Source organism: Malurus melanocephalus, unplaced genomic scaffold (genome assembly GCF_030028575.1).
Source record: "Malurus melanocephalus ecotype Western Australia unplaced genomic scaffold, MMel_1.1 scaffold_188, whole genome shotgun sequence".
In the NCBI taxonomy this organism is placed as follows: Eukaryota; Metazoa; Chordata; class Aves; order Passeriformes; family Maluridae; genus Malurus; species Malurus melanocephalus.
The window spans coordinates 594,331-615,331 of record NW_026623420.1 but is presented as its reverse complement, the minus strand read 5'-3'; the positions used below and the strand labels follow the sequence as shown (position 1 = coordinate 615,331).

Genomic DNA, 21,001 nt, shown 5'->3' with positions numbered 1-21,001 from the left:
CCCTAAGAAGAAAAATGGGGGGAGTCAGACACAGTGCTGTAGGCCTGGATTTAAGGAAACATTTGAGCTTAATCTGGACAACATTCCCCTCCCAACAAGGCACAGATACGGGGAGGAGGGCATGTGTCCTATCTCCCTTACAAACAGGCTGCACAAAGCCTTCCATAAATGTTAACTGCAATATTCCCAAAAGTTATTCAAGGAGATAAGTAAAGCATATGTCACAAACCAAAATGCTGACTTGTGAGGTCAATGTGRAAAAAAGAGCTTTTTTCAGTAGAAGTTTAAATAAAATACCAACCAGGTGGAGCATCTGTTTTAGCGTGACAAAATTAACACTGGTGTTTGAACCACACTGTTAAAAATCCTTTGAAACTTCATTCCCATTACTGTATTCAAACGTTTCTGTTCTGATAGACAAGTGGAATATGCTCATGCCCTAATAACTGTACTTTCAACACCCAGCACAAGGCAGACAGCTCTTCTGTCTGGGCAACTATGCTTCACTGCAATTTTGCAAACCTACTTTAAAGAACTACCCAGTTCTCAGACATTAGTTCATATGAGACATTGCTTTCTATATCCCCTTGTGCCAATTAAATAATGAACCCTTTCAACAGCAATTTATAAAATATTAAAAACTTAAGTTTCACTTTTACCTTAAAGTTATCATAAAAAACAAACTAATTTGCAAAAGAAGAAGGTCATAACCGCCTGAAAAGGAAACACAGCTTTGCTAAGACTTAAGAATTGGGGGAAAGAGGGCACAATTAAAGCCTTATACTAATAATATTAATAGACTTGCACTCTTTGTTCAACTCAAAACTAATACAAATGCAAATTTTCAGGAGGGAAGACTTACTACATAAATTAGTTTCAACTGAGGATCTCTAAGACCTTGCACCTACTGGTCCTATATACCCTGAAGGAGCTAAAAGCCTTTGTGAAGAAGTAAGCTGATTTTCTATTTTAAAATTCCTTTCTGGAATCATTAAAGCAATACAGAAGAAGATGTCTCATACAATACTATGAAGGAGGCAAAGAGATCATCTCTAACACAGGGTCATCAAAGTCACACTCCAAGAAACTTTTTTAAGTTAGCTCCTTTTCTCAGCACTGCTTSTCTCTGTTAATGATACTCACGTGAACACCAGCACTGCAGCACAGAAAATACCCCATACACCCTAATTATTTATTTTCACAGAACACAAGTATAGCAGAGCACTGTGCTCTTCCCACTCTGCAGAGGGAAGACAATCACAAAATATTCCAGCTGAAAAATTATTTTAAGATTATTTCTCTGTATTTCTTTCTACTCTTAACTCTTTTTGCCTGTTAATTTTAGTATTTAATTATCTTTCTTGTCTTGAGGCTAATCCTAGAAAGTTTTAAGTACATACACAGCTACTCCCCATACAGCTTTCTGGCAATATATGCAGCTGTAAATGTTTCAGATTGCATTTCTTTTAATGATGGGCTTTTCAGATAAGGATGAGTGAGAATATACTAATAACCACAAAATTATTACAAAATGYATCTAAGTAGACAAAATTAATTTGTATTTGTACTTAAAAATTAAACCTACTTATTGACTCAGACTTCCACAAGCAGGTTCTCATTCCTCCTCCCCTCCACACACACAGAAGAGGGAATTATGCATGAAACAGTCAAAGCAAAACACAACTACCACCAAGTGTGTGAGATTGCTCTCACAGTTTTATCATATTCAGCATTGTATGTTTTTTTTCCCCTGTTGATATTTCACAGTGTCTCAAAAACAATTGCTTAAAAATGTATTGCTTGCAATAAATAGTTTAGAAAAAAATTTATGTATTTTGGAAAAGGCTACTCAGGCAAAGTCCACCCTTTCCCACAAGCAGCACAAAGACAAAGCGCAGACTTTTAGGGCATTTCAAAAGCATTAGCCTTTAAACCACACAGCAAGCTATGTGTCAAATGTGTAGTCATTCTCCTTTCCTCAGGCTGTTTCTAAGAAATAGCTTAAGATTCTTCTCTGAAAAAAGCTCTGCATTTGCATTGCCTCCTGGATGAAACACCACTTCCAAAAAATTATCTGATGTCTCCAACAGTGCCAGACCCATCAGAGGACACAGCTCCTTCCACATGCSGTCAGGGTCCTGCTCCCCTTACACAATTCCTTCATTCTCCATCAGAGAGAGCAGCTTTTATTATCAGTTAATTCACATCATCATCATCCACAGCTTTTCTTGGTGTCTAACAAATCCTCCAAAGTCCAAATAAAAAAGAGGTGGTGATAGTTTTCCTACAAAATGCTCCCATCTGTGSCTTCAGCTCTTGAACATATTTTCAATATACATAAGCATCTAGCTGGGACCAATTTTCCTCTATTTTTTTCTTTACATTCATAGTAAACATGATGCTCAGCTGTTTCTCCAACACCACGAGTGTCTCACTCCTTGCCTGCATATCTAAATATTGTTCAGCAGCCATCCAGGTTCCGCTGCTGCTGGAGCACACCAGTGTGATGCTGCCTCCCAGCCGGGAGCACGCTGCTCGCTCTGTTAGGCGAGGACACCGAGCAGTTACACACGGGGTTTTATTTTAAAATGCCGTACAAGCATTAACTAATCTGCCCAGTGCCCTGCAAGGGAGGTGAGTATAACTCTCTCCTATTTTACAGATGAAGAAACAGACAGTTTAAGTGATTTGCCCCAGGCCACAGAGCACGGCAGCGGACAGCTGGGATTACCGTGACACTCCGTCCCCGTGTCCCCAGCCAGCCTGTTGGGCTGCTCACACCAGCCCTGTCACTGGAAAACCAAGGCTCCTGCCTGGCCAAAGGACATTCCCTTGGTCAGAGCCCTCACAAAGAAGGGCTCTCCTGGAAAAACGCTCATACACCTAACCCCAGGGTAAGCTCAGGGCCTCGTGCTTTAAACCTGCCACTGCGCACCCTGAAAGCCTCCAACGTAATTCACTGGGTTTTAAAACCTAACGGAACTAGTGAGAAACAAGGCAGTACAAACTACAGGGGTTTTTATTAATTGAGACCCCCATAAAAATACTGGTAGAGAGGCTCCACAGTCTCCTCCTCTTACTACCCCGTGGTTTAAGCTTCTTAGAGCCTTTTAAGACGGATTGAACCAGAGGCTGTTGTCCAACTTTGTCACATCCAATAATCTGAGCAAAGTCTGACATGGCTTTCAGGTGAACCCGTGTAGTTCCTATTTACATGTCTCAGCTAAACCACTTGGGAAGATAGTTCAGCGCCACAGCCCACCAGAGTCTCTAGGACTGTTCTCCAGGACCACCAAAAGGAAAAGGTACTTGAACCAGAAATCAGGATATGCAGATTTCCTCTGCACAGCAGCCCTTCAATATTTACAGGCAGCAAGATTTCTTTACATTTAKATCATTCTTTCCCAGCTCCCTTATTAGTCTGAAAGGACTTGACTGGATTCCCTTATACCACGATTAGTCATTTTTAAGAAGCAGCCCTCTGCTTTCTACAAATACACTGGTAAAGGAAAAAAATAATTGGGGAACACATTTCATATTGTTGAAATGAAGTCCACCGAAGCCAGATTTTACACGACATGACAACGTACTAATGCCAAACTGACACAAATTCTCATCTATGCGTTTTGGCTTTAATGGGTTAATTAGCTTGGCTGGATACAAATTTTAATTATCTGAGTTTGACATTAATGTCCTTGGAGTGTTGTCTATAAGGATTTGGGGAATCATAGACATTATTTTAGTTACTTCTGGAAACTGTGTGTTACACTGGGATTTAAATAGTAAGAACAGACAAGAATAGTGAGAACAGGTTGATCTATTTTGAAAAGTCAGACTTTGTGAAACAGGACAAACTGAAATGAAGTTGAAGCCTAGTGTACCTGGTCTTCAGGAGAGTCTCATGGATGTAACATAGGAAATAATCTCCTTYGAGGATAGGTGACAGGACAGAAATTCCAGATAAAGTGCAACAAAGAATTCTGTATGCAACTGAGATTTAGAGTTAAGATTTTCCTGCTAACACAGTTTCTCAAGTAGAAGATAACCAGTTTTAACACAGTTACATATACACAGATAGAGGCCAGRAACAGYCACCTACCTYRGTTACTGACAGTTGCTCAATTCCTCCAAAACAAGAACCAGGAGGGTACAAGCTGAAGGCAGAACCTCAGTAGTTCACACTCTCGCCATGGCAATTATGGGTATTWTAAGTGCATTACTTATTTTCTTACATTTAAGAGTCTGCCTAAGTAGATCAATCATTTGAGGATTTTTCAATGTATTTCAATAAATACCTATTTAGTCAGCAGAAGAGTTTTTTGTAGCCAATACTTTTCCAACAAACTATCACAGGTTACTCGAAACTAGTAAGATCTGCAGTTCTGCAGAAAGCAGTATCTACTAGAAGCTTTTCAAAACATCCTTCTCTRTTCTTCCATTCTTTTTTATTCATTTTTTCTAGAAATGGATGAAAAAGTGAAAAGAGAATCCTGATGACTTTTTGTGCATAAGGATTTAAGCTCCTTTTACTTGCAACAAGACATGTAAATTCATTCCTTAGAACAGCAATTGCACYAGTTCTTTAAAGTGCAATGCAACCCTTTGTGCAGTAGCTTTTCACCTTTTAAAGACAATCTTCATTCTGTTTTCCATGTTCCCTTGGTACCAAAACCAAAGTCATTTGGATTTTCTTCTGTAAAAATTTGCACAGGCAATTTGGCTTTAGGAACACTAAGTAAATGCAATGCATTTCTCTTTTAGGTTCACACACCTATGTAATTGCTAGAATTATCTGAAYACATTTAAATTCCTCCTAAATGAAGGAGGGTGGCATTCAGACAACTCCTCTGCTGCCCAGTAAGAATTATAAAAAGGCAGGGGCTTGTTTGAATCACAGTATGTAACTTACAGAAAGGAGTCTATTCTCCTTACTTTGTTCCAGTGTGTTCTGGTTAAAATACCCAGAGTGTGGCCCTGTGAGAAGCCAAACACCTCCTGGGAACTGCAGAGCAAATTTAGAGCACTTAGCACTCCATCGAATCAGCTCCTACCTTAACAAGGGTAAGGAAGCAACTGAGGGAGGTTATCAAACTAAAAAGTGATAATTGCAAAAAATSACAGAAAAAAGTTCAAAAGCACAGCGCAACGGAATTCTCTGCCATGCAGAAAAAGAGCAGATTTTTTTTTTAAATAAAGAAAAGCAAAAGCTGATTTTTTTATATTATTGCCAGCACTTTCTGTTCTTAACCCCAAAAACTGTGAGTAGTTTGTGTTACGTTTGTTAGAATATTAGGGAAGATATTTTTACCCTTGGATAAAACAYTAAAACCTCTAAAGGCCTCGCTCATTCACAGATGAGAAATGGAAAGCCTTCCTATCATGTATTTTGGAGACAAAACCTTTTTTTCTGGAAATGCTGATAAGGAACAAATTCAAACTGGTCCTCACCCACCCGGATCATCTCATTAAAACAATGGTATCTTTTAAACCCTGTATCCGGAGCTATCGGTCAATTTTGATTGACACAAATATTTGTATTAGGGGTTACACACTGCAATTTACAATTGGGGACTATCACAATACTGTATGTTAATGTAATCAGTATTTTCATTTCATGAATTCATTTGCAGCATGACACTGCAAGGGTATTCTTACATATACTGAAGACACAATTGCTAAGTAGTTCAACAATTCTCCTTTAAGTGGGATTTTTTTTTTTTTATCTGATAAATTTTTAACACAATAAAACCACTCCTAGTTCTGTGTGCATGTTTTAATTTCCCACCTTTTAAAATGTTTAGACACTTGGAATACCTAGYATACTGAATTAATCCACAAATATTTACAAGAAAAATCTATTTAATTTCTTTCTATAGTAACTACCACAGGGACTATTGTAATGAAAAATTTCCCATCTTAAAGAATTAATGCGATTACTGATATAGAGAAGAAATGTAATTTATATCATCACAAACACGTAAAAGATATAATCCCATATTCACAAAAAGAATCTTTATTCCCTCTTTGAATTCTGAGACAATACAGTCTTGCCTTGAGGAGAACAGAAATATTATGAAGTACCTTAAGCAAGATAATTGTAGGAGAAAAAAAGTACAATTGCATTATTGTTGTGCTAAACTGTGACATACTTAAAAAGCTAATTTCTTTTATTTTAATGGAATTTGGTGTGCATATCCTTTAATCTACTTCACTATTTCTTCACATTTTTACACACAAACACATGTGTGAAGTGTTTCCCATTATCTCTATTACCTGGTTTAACAAACTGCAATGAATTTAGAACAATTAAAAATATACTTGGCAATTCCATAAACTTCACTATATTTATTAACTATTTTGGAACTAACTAAATATCTAGAATGTCACAAAAAAGCACAGCAAATTAAAGATGTACTGCAACTCAAATATTATTCAAGAAGACATGATCAATATTTGATGAAAAAGTAACATTTGACATGAGTGACTGTCCCAAATTTTACCAAATACATTTCAACCAATCACAGTGCTGAACAATTTGCATCTAAATCAAAAGCTAAGCAAACAAAAATGTATCCCCAAAATAGGGCTTTCTACAGCTATGTCAGTTAAAGTGCATTTAAAATTCAGAACAGTCACCCTTCAATTATTCGTTTCAATTAAATAAATTTTAACCAAGAAATTAATCTACTGTGGCTGGGCATTTCTCTATTCCACAGAAGCAAACATTTTTTTCACTCATTCTCCTTTAAAAAGCAAATTTAACAAAACTACTAAGACAAAAAGGATGACCTAATTAGTACTAAGTAATATTTAAAGCTTTTATATATAATATACTCTCATTGCTACCCCTAACTTCCAAGGCTTTATACTCACTGATATTGTTTGATTTATCTGGCACTACTGCTGTTTAAGCATGCAAATTTATATTCTCCATTCTTGTATGCATCCAACACACACAGAAGGAGTCAAACTGCACAGAAAATGTCCTGTGAGCYTTGACTGAATTCCCTGTTTGGCACTGGTGTGCTCAAAGGCCAGCAGGGCCAACCCTGCTGACCACAGGTCTCCAACACACAGACCCAYACAACAYTAGTCAAAGGCAATTCCCCAGGACMAGCAAGGAAAAACACTCAAAACTCTTCAAGAAATCTCTTACCTTTTTCTACCTGACAGACAGACCCCCCAGAAAACTTAAACCCTGAACAGAAGCTCTCCCACTCCCCATTATTCASCAGTGAGACACAAGGAACATGCAATTAAAATGTGTCTTGTATTTACTTCCTTATAGCCCTAACYCCTGTTAAAGCACTGAATTACCAGTGCTCTACTAATTAAGTTTGTTTCAGTTATCTGAACAGATCTGACCAGCTAGTTATGAAAAAAACACCCATCTAAATTAAACAGAATAATAATGGATAAAAAAAATGTAGGTCACTGAAGAAACAAACCATCAACAAATATTGCCAGGTTTATTTCAGCATGAGCCTTTCTTTGCTCTGTTCAGACCCCAATTCCTATATATCAAAGCCTTTAAGCASATGCTTAAAAAAGCTTTGCCCAGTTAGGACCTTCTGCCTGGCACGCAGGACATTGGGGACTGCTGGCAGTGTAATCCCCTGCAGTGAGCCTGCCCTCTTTTCCAGTGTGTGTGACCTACTCTCGGAATTTATGTCCAAAACAAAAAGATTATGTACAAAAAAATCAAATCACGTTGTGTCAATGTGATGATAATGCCCAATAAACATCACGCTGTAAACAATGCTCACAAAATGCCACCGAGACCAGGAGTCACACCTATGAAAGTAATTACAGTGCAAAAAACACACAAAAGACACTTTAAACTAATACTTGCCCAACATCAGTCTTGCAAATTTGTGCCACAAGCAGCCAATTCATATTACACAGGAATGGCCTACAGGTCTTTCACAYACATAACTTTTTTCCTAATTAGAACAAACTAATAAGATCTCCAATATTCTTCTCTAAGTTGCATTCATTTAGCATGAAAATGGTTTAAACAGTTTAAGTCAGTTATATTTTATAAGAGAGAAAACTATATCTAGGAAAGAAATATCCTTTTTTCAGCATCGTATGTTCTGGCATGTTTTTTATCACTTAAAACTGAAAACAGTCCTTAAAAAAAAGTTTTTAGTTAATATCAGTGTTTTGGAGCCTCCCACTGGCAGCCATCACACAGCTGAAGTGAGCTACTGAATGGAGGGTTTATATCCAGCATCAATGACTATTTTGCTTTGAAAGAAATTAGTATTTCTGAGTATGTATTTTAAATGCARTTTAAAAGATCATAAAGGAAAGAATCCAGCACTTATTGTGTGTCTCCCAACAGACTACTTAATGTTCAAACATCTACTATGCAAAGGTCAAATGATTTCACTGAATGTAASAGTGACAAAAGTATTCTGCAGCACKGAAAAAAAYATCAGATGATCAGGAAAAAAATATCTGGACCTRGGATCTCAGAAGAGTCACAATAAATAATGTAGATTCAGTTCAGTAAGAAAGAAAATTGTAAAGTTGTGTCAGGAGAACCAGATTAAAAAGATAATAGGTAAAATACAAATTACACACTTTTTGGCAAAGCTCTTCATAAATGAGTATTTTAAAGTAATACAGCAAATGACTTTTTATTAAAAAAACCTCAATTTTTCCACAAATATTGCCTGCACAGAATTGGAAAAAAATGCTGTTTCAGATGGGGAACCTGTAGGGTACTCTGCTGCAGGCAGCAACATGGATAGCTGCAGTGACACAAAAACCCAGTGTAAACAGTTGTGGTAGYTGTAATAAACACAGGGCAAAGCAGTGAGCACCCACTGAGGAATGAGACAGATTACAGGTGAAACCAGTATGAAAAAAATCAAATGCTTCTCCTGAAGCAAACAACAAAGGCTAATAGGCACCAATCTATATTCCATTTTATTGTGCCTCTCCTTCCTTGACATTTACATCAAACATTTGAGGCTCTCATTCTTTCTAACATAAAGTTCTGAAGCGCACCACGCACAGCTCTTGCTGGTGGTCCTGGATCCTCAAAGCCAAGATCTCACCACCAGCTACAAAGAGCTGGAAACCACCCCAGGAAATGCCTATGTGCCCCTGTCATGTGTTTCAGTGTAAGATGAATGTGGTGGTGATCAACTGCACTGGATCTGGGAAGATCCAGCAGATCACTCAGTGGAACATCAAGGGCAGGACACAGACATGCAGCTGAGCAGAAGGTGAGGAAAAAAAAAACAACAAATAGAAACAAAGTGTAGAGCAAGGAAAAAAATGGCCAACTACATGGCCAAAAAAAAACCCAACCAAAACAGAGGACCATGCAGCAAAGAAATAAGAAAGGAGACAATGGAACAAAATATAGGGAATAAGGTGACTAAGAGCAAAAGCACAAGGCAGTGTCCATTTGTCCACTTTGTGGAAGAGAACACAGCATTTGCCACATTAAAAAAAAGTAAAAGGGGTTTTTTAGTTTGGTTTGTTTTTTCTAATTAGACATATCCAATCAAGTGTCAAGCAAGGACTGAAAATAAGGTGCTAAACTGGTATTACATCTGAATGGGACTTCTGCTTGTGAGCCCACAAAAAGAAAAGAAAGTAACAGTGTAGACATAACTAATTTTATCTATTAATACACAGGTACATAATTTTCCTTATTAAATGATGCCCAGAAACATACATACGTTTTTTTCTGTGCTCAACCAGCTCAATAGCCTGCTTTGCTGAGCATTTTGAGAACCAGTTGTCCCCAAGCAGAACAGTAATCTCATTGGTGTGGACAAGCTTTCCTGGCATGAAGGCAAGAGGACCAAAAGGTACCTGTCAAAGACACAGACATCACTAATGAAAATAAAGTTTAGACAGTCATACATGTTTTAGTTCTTTTTTAAAAGTAAAACACAGATTAAAAAGAAAATAAAATTGTACAGAGGCTACTTAGTGACTAACCCTTCATAAATATTCAAATAATCAGATCCATTTGAATTTAGTGTTCTACTTACAAAATYTGAAAACTTGTATTTCACCATACAACTTGTTTTGTGACACAGAACTACAGTACAGGTGAATGCTCACATGGAAACAAATTCACTTAATCTGAACATATAAACCTTGATAATACAAATTATTATTTGAGTTATATGCAGACTACATTCATTTCCTAATAAAAGCCAGATGAGCTTTGCTAAAGTTTTTAGAATACTTAAATAGGTATGATCAACTCAAAGATGAGTTGCCTTTCTCAGCCTCTGTCTTGCTATAGTAAGTACCTAGAAACTCCAGTGTGAGACACTGARGCTGCCAGCAGGACCACAGACAGGGCTTCATCTCCCTTTGCTGGGTCATTCAGCAGTTTGCAAACCTCTACCTCTGAGGGATGCTCCACAAGCAGCTCCCACCTCCCAAACTGCTCTGTGGCCACAGGGACAATAGGTGAAAGCAGGACAGAGAGCAGCAGACAGTGCTTGCCAAGTCCTGTGGCTGAGGAGGAGCCTTGGCCACCCCCATGCCTGTCCCCTGCACCAGCCCCTGGCATTCTGACCCCAGAACCACTGCCACCTGCCTGCGGGCTTCCATCCTAAAGAAATCAGGGGCAAAAATCAAATTAAATTAAAATGGAGATGGCATAGAGGTGAGAACCACATCCACATCAAGTTCTCTCTTTGTTARGGTAAAAGAGCTCTACCTCAGTTTGTATCAGCTCCTGCTACTTTATCTCTCTGCCTCCTTCAGCTCCCCAGCACAGCCACTTGCTTTCTCATGGTGCTTGTGCTGAAGCAGAGCACTTGGCCGAGTGGATCAGTCTCCTTGGAAAGCAAATCTTCCCTTCTCCAGCCTCCAGGAGGGCACCAGTGCTGGACACAGCTCTCCAGCAGGCAGGACCCTGACATTAACACTATACACAATGTGCTTTTCCTACACGTGTGCTGCCCCTGACTCGGTTTTAAAATAGACTGCACGAGTTGTCTGCTCACTCTTCTCTCAAAAGGATGAACGTAAAATAAAAAGCATATGAAAATATTTTGCTAATAGGACAGGAACTGGTTTTTATACATTTAAAATAACAGATGTGAATTAACACTGCTGCTTCAACTAAGAAGATGCCCCATCTAGCTCTTTTTTAAAAATAGGGTTTCTACGCCTTGAAACAACACAATCCTCATGCCTTATATCATGTGGCCACATACACAACATGATAAATGGACTGCACACACAAAATCCAGAGCTGTATCACTAGCACAGCAAAGGGAAACCCTCCCCTTTCCCACTTGGTGAAGGTACTCCAACACTGCCTTACTAAAGGCCCAACTCTATCTGAAGCAGGCTGCCAAGGAAGGCAGCAGTCAGGCACTSAGTGCTGAAATCAGCCACTCAGCTATGTGCAGTACAACTTCCCTCCCTCCAAAGATGTATCTTGAATTGAACCTGAGAAGCGAAGAGGGAAAAAAGAGACAGAGAAGCCAATTTGTTCAAAATTCTGGTGAGCACAAGCTAACAGAGCAAATTTTACACAGAAAGCTGTGCAGTTGTTAGGGAAGATTCAGAGCACCAGAAAAGATTGCTATGTCAATAGGAAGACTGGTGGAACAAAAATTAGCAGCACCTTTTTATGTAGAAATCAATGTTCTAGGGTTTCTTTCCATGAATCAGGAAATACTACGGCCACTTTCTTCTCAGGAAATGACTAAGTACCGTAATTCAGTCATAATTATAGTTTTCTATACAATAGATTTACATATCAAACATGTCAGGTTTTGTGTTAAGCATTTATGTCATCAGCTTTCAGTTGTCAGTAACACTGTAATTTATAATGGATTTCAAAGAAAAGAGAAAGAAACAAAAGCAAAGGTTTAACTATTATTATAATAAATGTAACATTACTAAGTACAGGCAACCTGCTAACACCTCACCACCAGTGTAGGCAGCCCAATCTCTTAACAATTTTAGCCCATTTTCTTGGGTGGCCTTTGCCATGTACTTACCATGATATCGTAGGACAGCTTGTCAGGCAATGTTTGGAGTCGTTCCTGAAGAGCCTCATAATCACTCTCCACCTTCTTCCTGTTGACAAAGTCAAGCTGATTCAGTTTCACAGATAAAGTAGAGTTAATGTTTCCCTGCTAGTAAATCAAAAGCACACCAAAAATATAGAAAAATTAACTATTTTACTCAAACATGTACAGTTGATAGATTAATAACTCATTAATAAAAGACATGGGATGACAAACRTAATAGCTAGATTRTTTTCTAATAATATGTATTAAGAKAGGCACTTGATTATTTTAGATTGTSCATGTCTCATTCTGAACTAGAATTTTGCATGGTGTAAAGAAGCAGTTCTATCACTAGGACTTGGGAGTATCACACCCTGTTCAAGTTATAACACCACCAATATTCAGAAAAAGAACTGAAAATTCAGTTTATGCTTTATAAGAGGCAAATTCTTCAAACTATCATCTGGAATAAAGAACTCATGACCTTGGTTTGAGCTGACATTTTTTGCCACAAATGGGCAAAATTTTAATTCATTCTGGTTTTCCCATGAATTTTGTGTTCCTACCACGAATCAAAGCTGAAACATGGCTAAAACACCAGAATTTGGTCGTATCTTCAAGCTCTGATAAGAGACAATACAAATGAGGAGCATCCCTTCTGATACTTCTCTATCCAAAATGTAAATAAGTAAAGCTCATGTTACATGTTGCAATCCCGGAAAGAAATGGTTTGGTGAACTGGGACAAGGGGCTCTCATGGCAGACACCYGGCATTTCAYAGCACTTTGYAAKGAACAGCATTTCAATGGCTGAAGAGATTCTCCTCTGTGTGCAAAACAAGCAAATACACGCCCTCTAAAAAAGCCTTCTTTTGTAAAGACATTCTTAAAATACTTAAATTTGTCTGGAAAAAGTCTTTTAATGGGCCATTCTGAAGATGGTCAGAAATCAGGTCCTGCATGAAGTCGCTGGCATATAAATGTCAGGTTTGATGATATTGTTTACCTGTACTTCAAAACAGTAAACATATWTATGGTAGTAAATTTTGCAATAAAAGGCAACTGAAAGCACAGAGCAGCACACTTAACAACACTGACCCAAGATGCAAATTACAGGTTTTCTGAGGATGATTCAGGAAAGCAATCTATAAATGTTCTGAAAAATGAATGTCATAGTTGATAACACAACTCTCAAAATATTACCATTGATTTTCTTAGATTCATAAGCAGTGAAATCTTTTTCAGCATTTGTTATGAAAAATTATCTGATACTCTTATATTTTTACTCATTTGCTTCAACAGTAGAACTGGTGTAACCACTCTATACATATTTTAAGTTGCTGAACTCATTCTGAAAAAAAGAATTTAGGTTTTCATGCCACTTGGACATTAAAACCATATTTATTCCACGTAACTGATTTACAAAAGATGCTTGTTGTTGCTTTGTTCTGACAGCAGAATTCTCCCAGACATTTAGGCAAGTCTTTCTGTCCATTGCCCASATCAGAATGAAAACATAATTCACTTCCTTCAAAGAGGAAGGACAAAYCCATGAATCTTAACAAAATGCACTGAGATGTTTTGGGGGAGGAAGGAAAAAATGAAAACTTGGTGTCAACAATAACAATCAATTACTTAATGCTATTTACAGAACCCAGCCTTTGCCTGGAGATATTGGGATTTGAGAAATGGRCTCCAGGCAGCCACTGAAAAACAAACACGAAGCCCAAGCCGAAGGCCTGGCCCATGTTTCAAATGCAGAGAGGATTCCATGGGAAGAGTCTGGTATGAAAATCCCCTCACACAGCAGGATTAAACATTCCCATCATTTCACAGCTGAAAGTCACTCAACATTTTTTCATTAACCTGAAAAGAAGACGCTGTCTTTAAGGTCTGATTGCTGTRTGTTACTGAATAATCTGATCAGAGTCCAGGAGAAATCACTTGCCAGAGATGCTGGGTTACTTTAGAAGCAAAGCATCCTGTTTTTGTACTGGGACTGCAGCTCTTCGCTGAGCAATCCTCCACCATGGCAGTCTCTGGAAGTGGGGTCACATCCTSAACTGGGCCATTGAGATAAGGGAAATTTAAATCATTCCTTTTAAATAACTGGCCTGAAACAGCATTACTTAAGGAAGGAAGCTGASCTCCCTCTTCTCCTACAGTGACAGTTTCACAAGCTCTGGGGGGTGCCAGTGCTACAGTCTGTCACCACACGCAATGAAGAACCAGAATAGGGAGGAAGAACACTGGGACTCCAGCTATGAACATGTCCCCAGAAGGGGAAATACATATCTAGCTATTTAATCCCATACCCAACCCATTATTGGATTCATGGCTTTAGAAATATACTTCAAAAAGGGCACTGAAAAATGAAAAAGAAAATAATTTAATGGAAATATGTTGAAGCYGAGCATTTTAAAACCCTATTGTTATTCGCCCAATTCTATTTAACATTCTTCTGTGTCACTGACTACTTAAAAGGTCTTATATGAACAAATTACTCAGTTGAAACAAGAGCACTCAGCTCTTGCACAATCAAGATCTAAATAAGGGTACTAAATTTTAATTTTTTTTTTAATACAGATTGTATGGATGTGGTACAAACTGCTTTTCTATATAAATCAGTAAGTTAAGTTTTTTCTTTGGAAGTTTTGTGCCCAAAACCCCCAAGTTCAGGAGGTCATGGTCACAGTTTGCATAAAAAGCAAACACCGGAGCAACTCCTCCATTCCCAGGCCACTCCACAAACCTCAGCTAATGTAAAAAGGGAAATAATTGTCACAGTTTTCCAAACTTTTTTTAAACTTTCTGCCAAACAGTTTATGTCTGAAAAATACTGTCTCTTAGTGAAAGAATGCACTTGCAGAATTTCACATGGGACCCAATAGGTACAGGCACTGCAAAGCTCCTGAGGAAGTGCATGAGCTGGAGATATTCTGCCTGCCTTCACCACAGCAGCACCAGTAGGCACTTCAATATTTCCCTTATTGAAAATTAATGCAGCCTCTGAATTTTAAACATAAATGAAACATATTAGTTTTAGATTATTTTTGCGAGCSAATAGTCAGAATTTAATATGATGATGTGTATAGATTGCCTTGATTTTTTTTCCTCTTATCCAGAGCTTGCAGCCTATGTGCATTTAAACTAAAAACATTTGATACACACTAAATATAAATTATTTGCTTGGAGATCTTTCAGGCATGAAGAAAAAGCCTCTTAAAATAAATTTAAAATATTATATGCTTGATGGTGTATAACCAAAGGTTTAATCTCACCACTAAAGGGGCAGTTGCTGTGATTCTGCAATAACCCTGCAGACAATAATCAAGACAGCTCCTGTTGTTCCCTCAGTAAAATCATGGTAAACACAGCATGGATATATCGTAATTTGATATCTGTAAGATCAACTGTTATATCTCACAGTAACTCATAATATAAGATTTCATTTACCATTAAATGTACATTTTCCTCAGATGCCATACAAAACTATTATTTACTAGGTATGTCTTCTATTAACCATAGATTGCCAACAGAGAAAAAAATGCCCAGATTATTTTTTTACATAACAAAACCATTTTTTAAAAGTATTAAAACCTAAGCTTTAGCATGCAGTTTACTGGGGGGAGAAAAACAGTGAAACATTACTTTCCACAYTGTTTCACACATGGAGGGGGGGCAAGTGGAATTTCACTATTTGCTCCATAGTTAGAAAACAACAAGAATTCTACCCTGGGAGCACCTTTTCACCAATCAGGCAAATGAAGCATTCACTCAACGAGGTTACTTGGGCAAAAATGACAGATAAGTATTTAAGGCAGAAGTAKAAATACTAAGGCTCACTGTATTTGTGATTTAATTGTATATCAGTGAGAAATAAATATATTTTAAGGAGAGTAAATTGCAACAATTCTGAGCTATCATTAACTAATCCCCAAAACATGCTATAAGGATTTCACTCTCATCAGAATAAACAGAAATACTTTACTAAAATATAACTAGGTTGCTCATCAGTATTTTAGACATGTAGACTTTTTTTACTTACCAGTGCTGGATTTTTTCTTGGCAGCCAGTGACCACCTGTCATTAAAACAGATAACTACTCATGAAAAAAACAAGGCTAAGCACACAGCTGCAATGTCAATGCATCAGAAACTAGARCAGTAGCTTTACAGATTTGGTGCTGTCTCTGTACACATTTTTATTTGTCAKGGCAAAGGCATGTGAATGGTCGTTCTTAAGCAGTCCACTTTATCATGGGCTAATGCAGAGTGATAACCACAGAAAAAAATTACAGCTTTACACTTCTTATTTTGGTCCAATACCTGCTSTATAACTATTACGTGACACACGATCGGAGATAAGTAGCAGTTTGTGCAATCTGCCGATCTATTTTCAGTGTTACACGTTTGCAGAATAAGAAAACAACATAAATTATAACAAGACATCAATGTAATTCCCATACTCAGTCATTAAAAACCAAAACAAACGAATCTCACAGCACCAAAAACATTTTTCCTCTATCAGTACATCACCTAATGTTTCCACTGGCCATTTTAACTTGAAAAAGCACAAATTAACTTTGGACTGCATAAATACGGGGATATTTGACACCATCATGGGCTGCTGGCTTCTCTTCTGTTCTTTCTGGGTGTCAAAAAAGGTAAGTTTTAATATAAATATTTCACTTACTTCCTTATGCCACAGGCTTTCCCAAGAGATACACAAAAATTTACAAAACAAAGCATGTTGTTAAAATGAAATACTTACTTCTTTTTTAACGGTAATTTTTTAGGCTATGTATTTAGCAGACAGGCAGGATGCTGAAACCTGTGACCTTTTCTGCCAAAATTACGTGGAAATTTTGTCTTTCAAAACATATTCTGATCTCTGAATAATGGTTACCAAAAATACAACACGAACAATTTCATTCAATTATATGAAATGCAATGAAGCCATGAGGCAGTTAAATATGTCTAGACAGCTTCTCAATATAAGCATTTTCTAGATTTTTTTTGTAAATTTCATTTTTCCTATAGCCAAAATAATGCTAACATTTGAAAGCAATTAATGAGAAAATTTGCAGAGAAAACAATAACATACATTCAAGTACCACTGAAATCACTGGAGCAGATAATTCTCTTTTTTTTTTCCCAAACAACAGAATGAAAGACAATTTTTTTTTTCAGTTAGCATATGTGCAGCTATTGCACAACAGATCTCAGACCCTGCACTTTCTACCCATGTACGAGTAAAAAAAAATAGGACTACTTTGTGAGCTAATAATTCTTTAAACAGAGTAAATTCTTAAATGAAAAGGATCAGCTTTACATTTGTGGTTACGTTATTTCATAATCCATCAGGAAAGTCAGCCAGGTAGCTCATCCCACGTAAGCCAAGTTTAAATTTGTCATGTGCTTTAAACGCCTACAAATGAAATGCCTAGCAAATATCTTCCTTAATGTGCAAGCTAACTATTTTTAAGCTTGAGAGTAAATACACAGAGTTGTCCACGACATCAACCCAGAAATCTAATTCATACTGTTAGTATCAAGCCCATTTTAAGAGTAAAGTTTCTGCAGAAAGCATAAATTGCCTGATAACAAAGCTAAGGCACACTGSAGCCCACCACTAACAAGTCCAGGAGTCTGAGCCTATTCTATCCACATCTTTCATCCTCTCACATTTGGCAGTGATTGTGAAGTACACAACATAATTTAGCATACAAAAATGTTTATGAAATCCTTTAAGAAAGTTTCARTTTAATTGCCCCATTACAGATGAAGATGGAAAAGACAGGAAGCTTTCCATTCCCAATACATGACTTTCCATGCATGAAGTGAGCTGAAAGCACAAAAAGAAAAGCCCTGCAAAACCATAAGAGCAGCATGTTCATTAACCTCTACATGATAATCCTTTCGTAGCTGCATATTAACTAGTTACATATTCATAATCATTTACATTATTTAGAGGACCTTYTATGAAAATTTCCAGGCTATATCCATTAGCCACAATGTTAAAGGTTACAGAAGATAGTCTACTTAATGTTTCCAGGAAGCTTTTTTAATTAGTAAATATGTAAATTGGGCACATATGCTTTTTATGTTTTTAAAAAATAAGTCCATCAGTAAAACAGCGTAGGGGCATATGCTGTTTCCACCATCCCTTATCCCCCTTTTTAAAAAAGTAGAAAAAAATCAATAGCACCAATCAATTTTAATTTAATTCTTCTTCTTTGATATCATCTCTCTTGAAGGGATACCAAAGGGTGGAACCAACAACAAACCTTTTCATTTCAGCGGCCAGCATAAAATGAGACCTTTTACAGAAGTGCTAAAATACACCACCTTAAAAACRTGGCAGGCTGCACTTCTGGAACTGAAGTCTATTAAAAGAATASAGAGAATAAATATTGAAAAACAGATGGAGATCAATTATGCATATGACCTTTATTAGGTCAGTCCCACTGTTTGGATTACAACCAGTCTTATCACAGCAAAGAAACAAATAGATAAATATAAAAACAAATCTTTGGTTTTTTGCTTTTAATCAAACAGAGGAAAATCATTAGTCTGCCTTCCACACATAAYTTATATCCAGAGTTACAATTAAAGAATGAAAACCCCTTTTAGGGTAAATAAAATAAATGACCTGTTTGTTTGTTTATGTGAGTTCAATTTACCTGGATACCTAATGCCACCAAGTATGCCTTACTTTTAAGACATCATAGTGAAGYTGAACCAACAAACTCTGAATTCTCCCCTTTTAGGCATAAAAATGTATGAGTTTGTGAATGCACTGGTTATCATTGGCTTATCTGCATACTAAAATACTTATTAAAAAAATCTTGCAGCAAACTTAGCATTACCTAATCATGGGTCTGGTTATTAAAACAGGATGCACTGTCAGAAAACATATTCCATAGTCTTAAAGCAAATATGGAAATATCTTGTTTCTTTCCTTTCCACCAACAGCAAGTTGTAAAAATGCCGTGCTTCTCAAGCCCATGACCCACACCTCCAAGCTTCACAAGCAGTCCCTTGGGACAGCGAGGGGCCATCCCTGTACACCTGTAAACCAAGGTGTAATTCCTTCTGGATTAAACCCAAATGTTACAGCAGCAGATTATGTGCTTGTTCTGCTCTCACTGCTACGTGCTTGAGCTATTTCTGGGATGCCCGTGTTGCTGCTTGTAGGGAATCTCTCMTTTCTAGGTGTCACAAGCAGAGTAGGAGGATCAGCTTAAGASCTGTGATCACATCCCAGGTGTCCCCACTTTACCGTGCCAGTGTGATCCCAGRGCAGATTGCAGGCTAATGACTCCAAATCACCCCAGGTAACTCCCATCAGGCAGCCAAGRATTCATCAGCTGACCAGAGAGAGAGAATTCCCTCCGTCTGCAACACATTCTCTCTTCCCAGTCTTTATACTCTACCTTCTTCATGATCTTGCACCCAAAGAGTTCAAAACCTCCTGCATCAATTCAAGTGTAGAGCACTTTGGAAAAGCACGGCACTGATTCTGCAATTCGAGTAACAACCACTAATTCTGGTCAGGGCCAAGAAGAGAAGCCAGAGCTCCTAACTGGGCAGCCAGGCACTACAGTCACAGCGTTTCCTGGGCAATGAGCACAGATGAGGAGGATGCTGCAGCACAAACCACACTCGTACCTGTATGTGCCATGGGTCTCTGACCTATTCCACATTACCCCAGCAGGTCTCCACCCTCCTGTAAAGGGCACCTCTTTCCTGCACCTTGTTTTTCCTTATCTGTTGCTTCTGCATGTGCTCCCATTACTAACAGCTGAATGTARTTCTCTGTGGTGCTTCTGACTGACAAAGTGGTGGCACCAACAGTAATGTTCTCCTCTCCATTCCCAGATTATGCTGTTTTATTCAGGTATTTCTCCAAGGTGGTGTGCATGCCATGTCAATGTTTCTCTCTACTAAGCAGCTGGGCACTGCCTACAAAGCTGCTGAGTTTAGCACATAGAGGGCAATTCTCTCATCTCTTCTGAACAATAAYAAGACAAGCTTCCAAGTCAGATCCTTAGTTATGTCTCAGCTTGTGAAAAATTGTAAGCAACAGAGCAGGCAGTTTGGGGTACCAATGCTTAACTTGTTGTACGTGAGTCATGCAGTTATGCTCAAGTCCAGAGAAGCACAGACTTCCAAGTTTTTGAGATTAATTTCAATGAAAATATGAAAATAAAAATGTCCCATTAGATTAAGAAGAGTYCTAAGTGCATGAGAGGCTATTTCCACACTTGCAGATGTGAAGGTTGAAATGTGCAGCACGGCACAGAAGCAAAGTTTCCCTTTAAACAAATTGCAAGTTAGGCATCTAAGAGGCCAAGCAAAYRTCTGCTRSTTCTACACGMACAYTTGAGTATTTTGCTTCAGAACTGCRGCTCACAATCTGGCTGGTCTTCTGAAATTAGAAGCTAGGGACACACATCTAATCCCAGCTCTGATTCTGCTTCTTCTATATGGCCTTGAGCAAATCACAACCTCTCAGTCTACATTTCTTCATCTGCAAAATGGGGATAATAGTATTAACCTACCCACCTCAGAGTGTTTAATGATGATTAATTAATGTGAGAAAAGCACTCTAAAGATGTAAGAGCACTATATAAGTGATAAAGCATTATTTACCACTTGAAAAGTAATCTGAATAAAATCAGATATGCAAGTAATTTGTTTACATGTAGCAATAATATAATTTGTGACTATTTAATCTTGAATTAGTCTCACTTTAAACATCCCTTTCAATCACATTTCCAGTTACTTAGGGAAAATGACAGTATGGAATACTTTTTGTGGAAGCAAAGCAAGTAATGAGGTGGTAATTAAAGTAAGGGTCTAATAAAGTCTAAAACCAATGACTTGCCTTCAGGAGACTATCCCTGCCATTTGGGATTGTAAAAATATCTCAATCTCAACCTAAGTCCTGTTGTTCAGAAGCTTTCACYAGTGTATGCTGGTTTCC

General features: G+C 37.8%; 1 protein-coding gene across 1 annotated transcript in view; it reads right to left on the bottom strand.

The window, feature by feature from the left end:
* The window catches only part of URI1 (URI1 prefoldin like chaperone), a 40,876-nt gene that overhangs the window by 13,262 nt on the left and 6,613 nt on the right, over window positions 1-21,001 (bottom strand). Inside the window, exons 2-4 of the mRNA XM_057373158.1 lie at window positions 16,059-16,093; window positions 12,000-12,078; window positions 9,702-9,837 (exon numbers count right to left, since the gene is read on the bottom strand). Of these exons, the coding sequence (XP_057229141.1) occupies window positions 9,702-9,837; window positions 12,000-12,078; window positions 16,059-16,093 (250 nt within the window). The remainder of the gene's footprint in view (window positions 1-9,701; window positions 9,838-11,999; window positions 12,079-16,058; window positions 16,094-21,001) is intronic.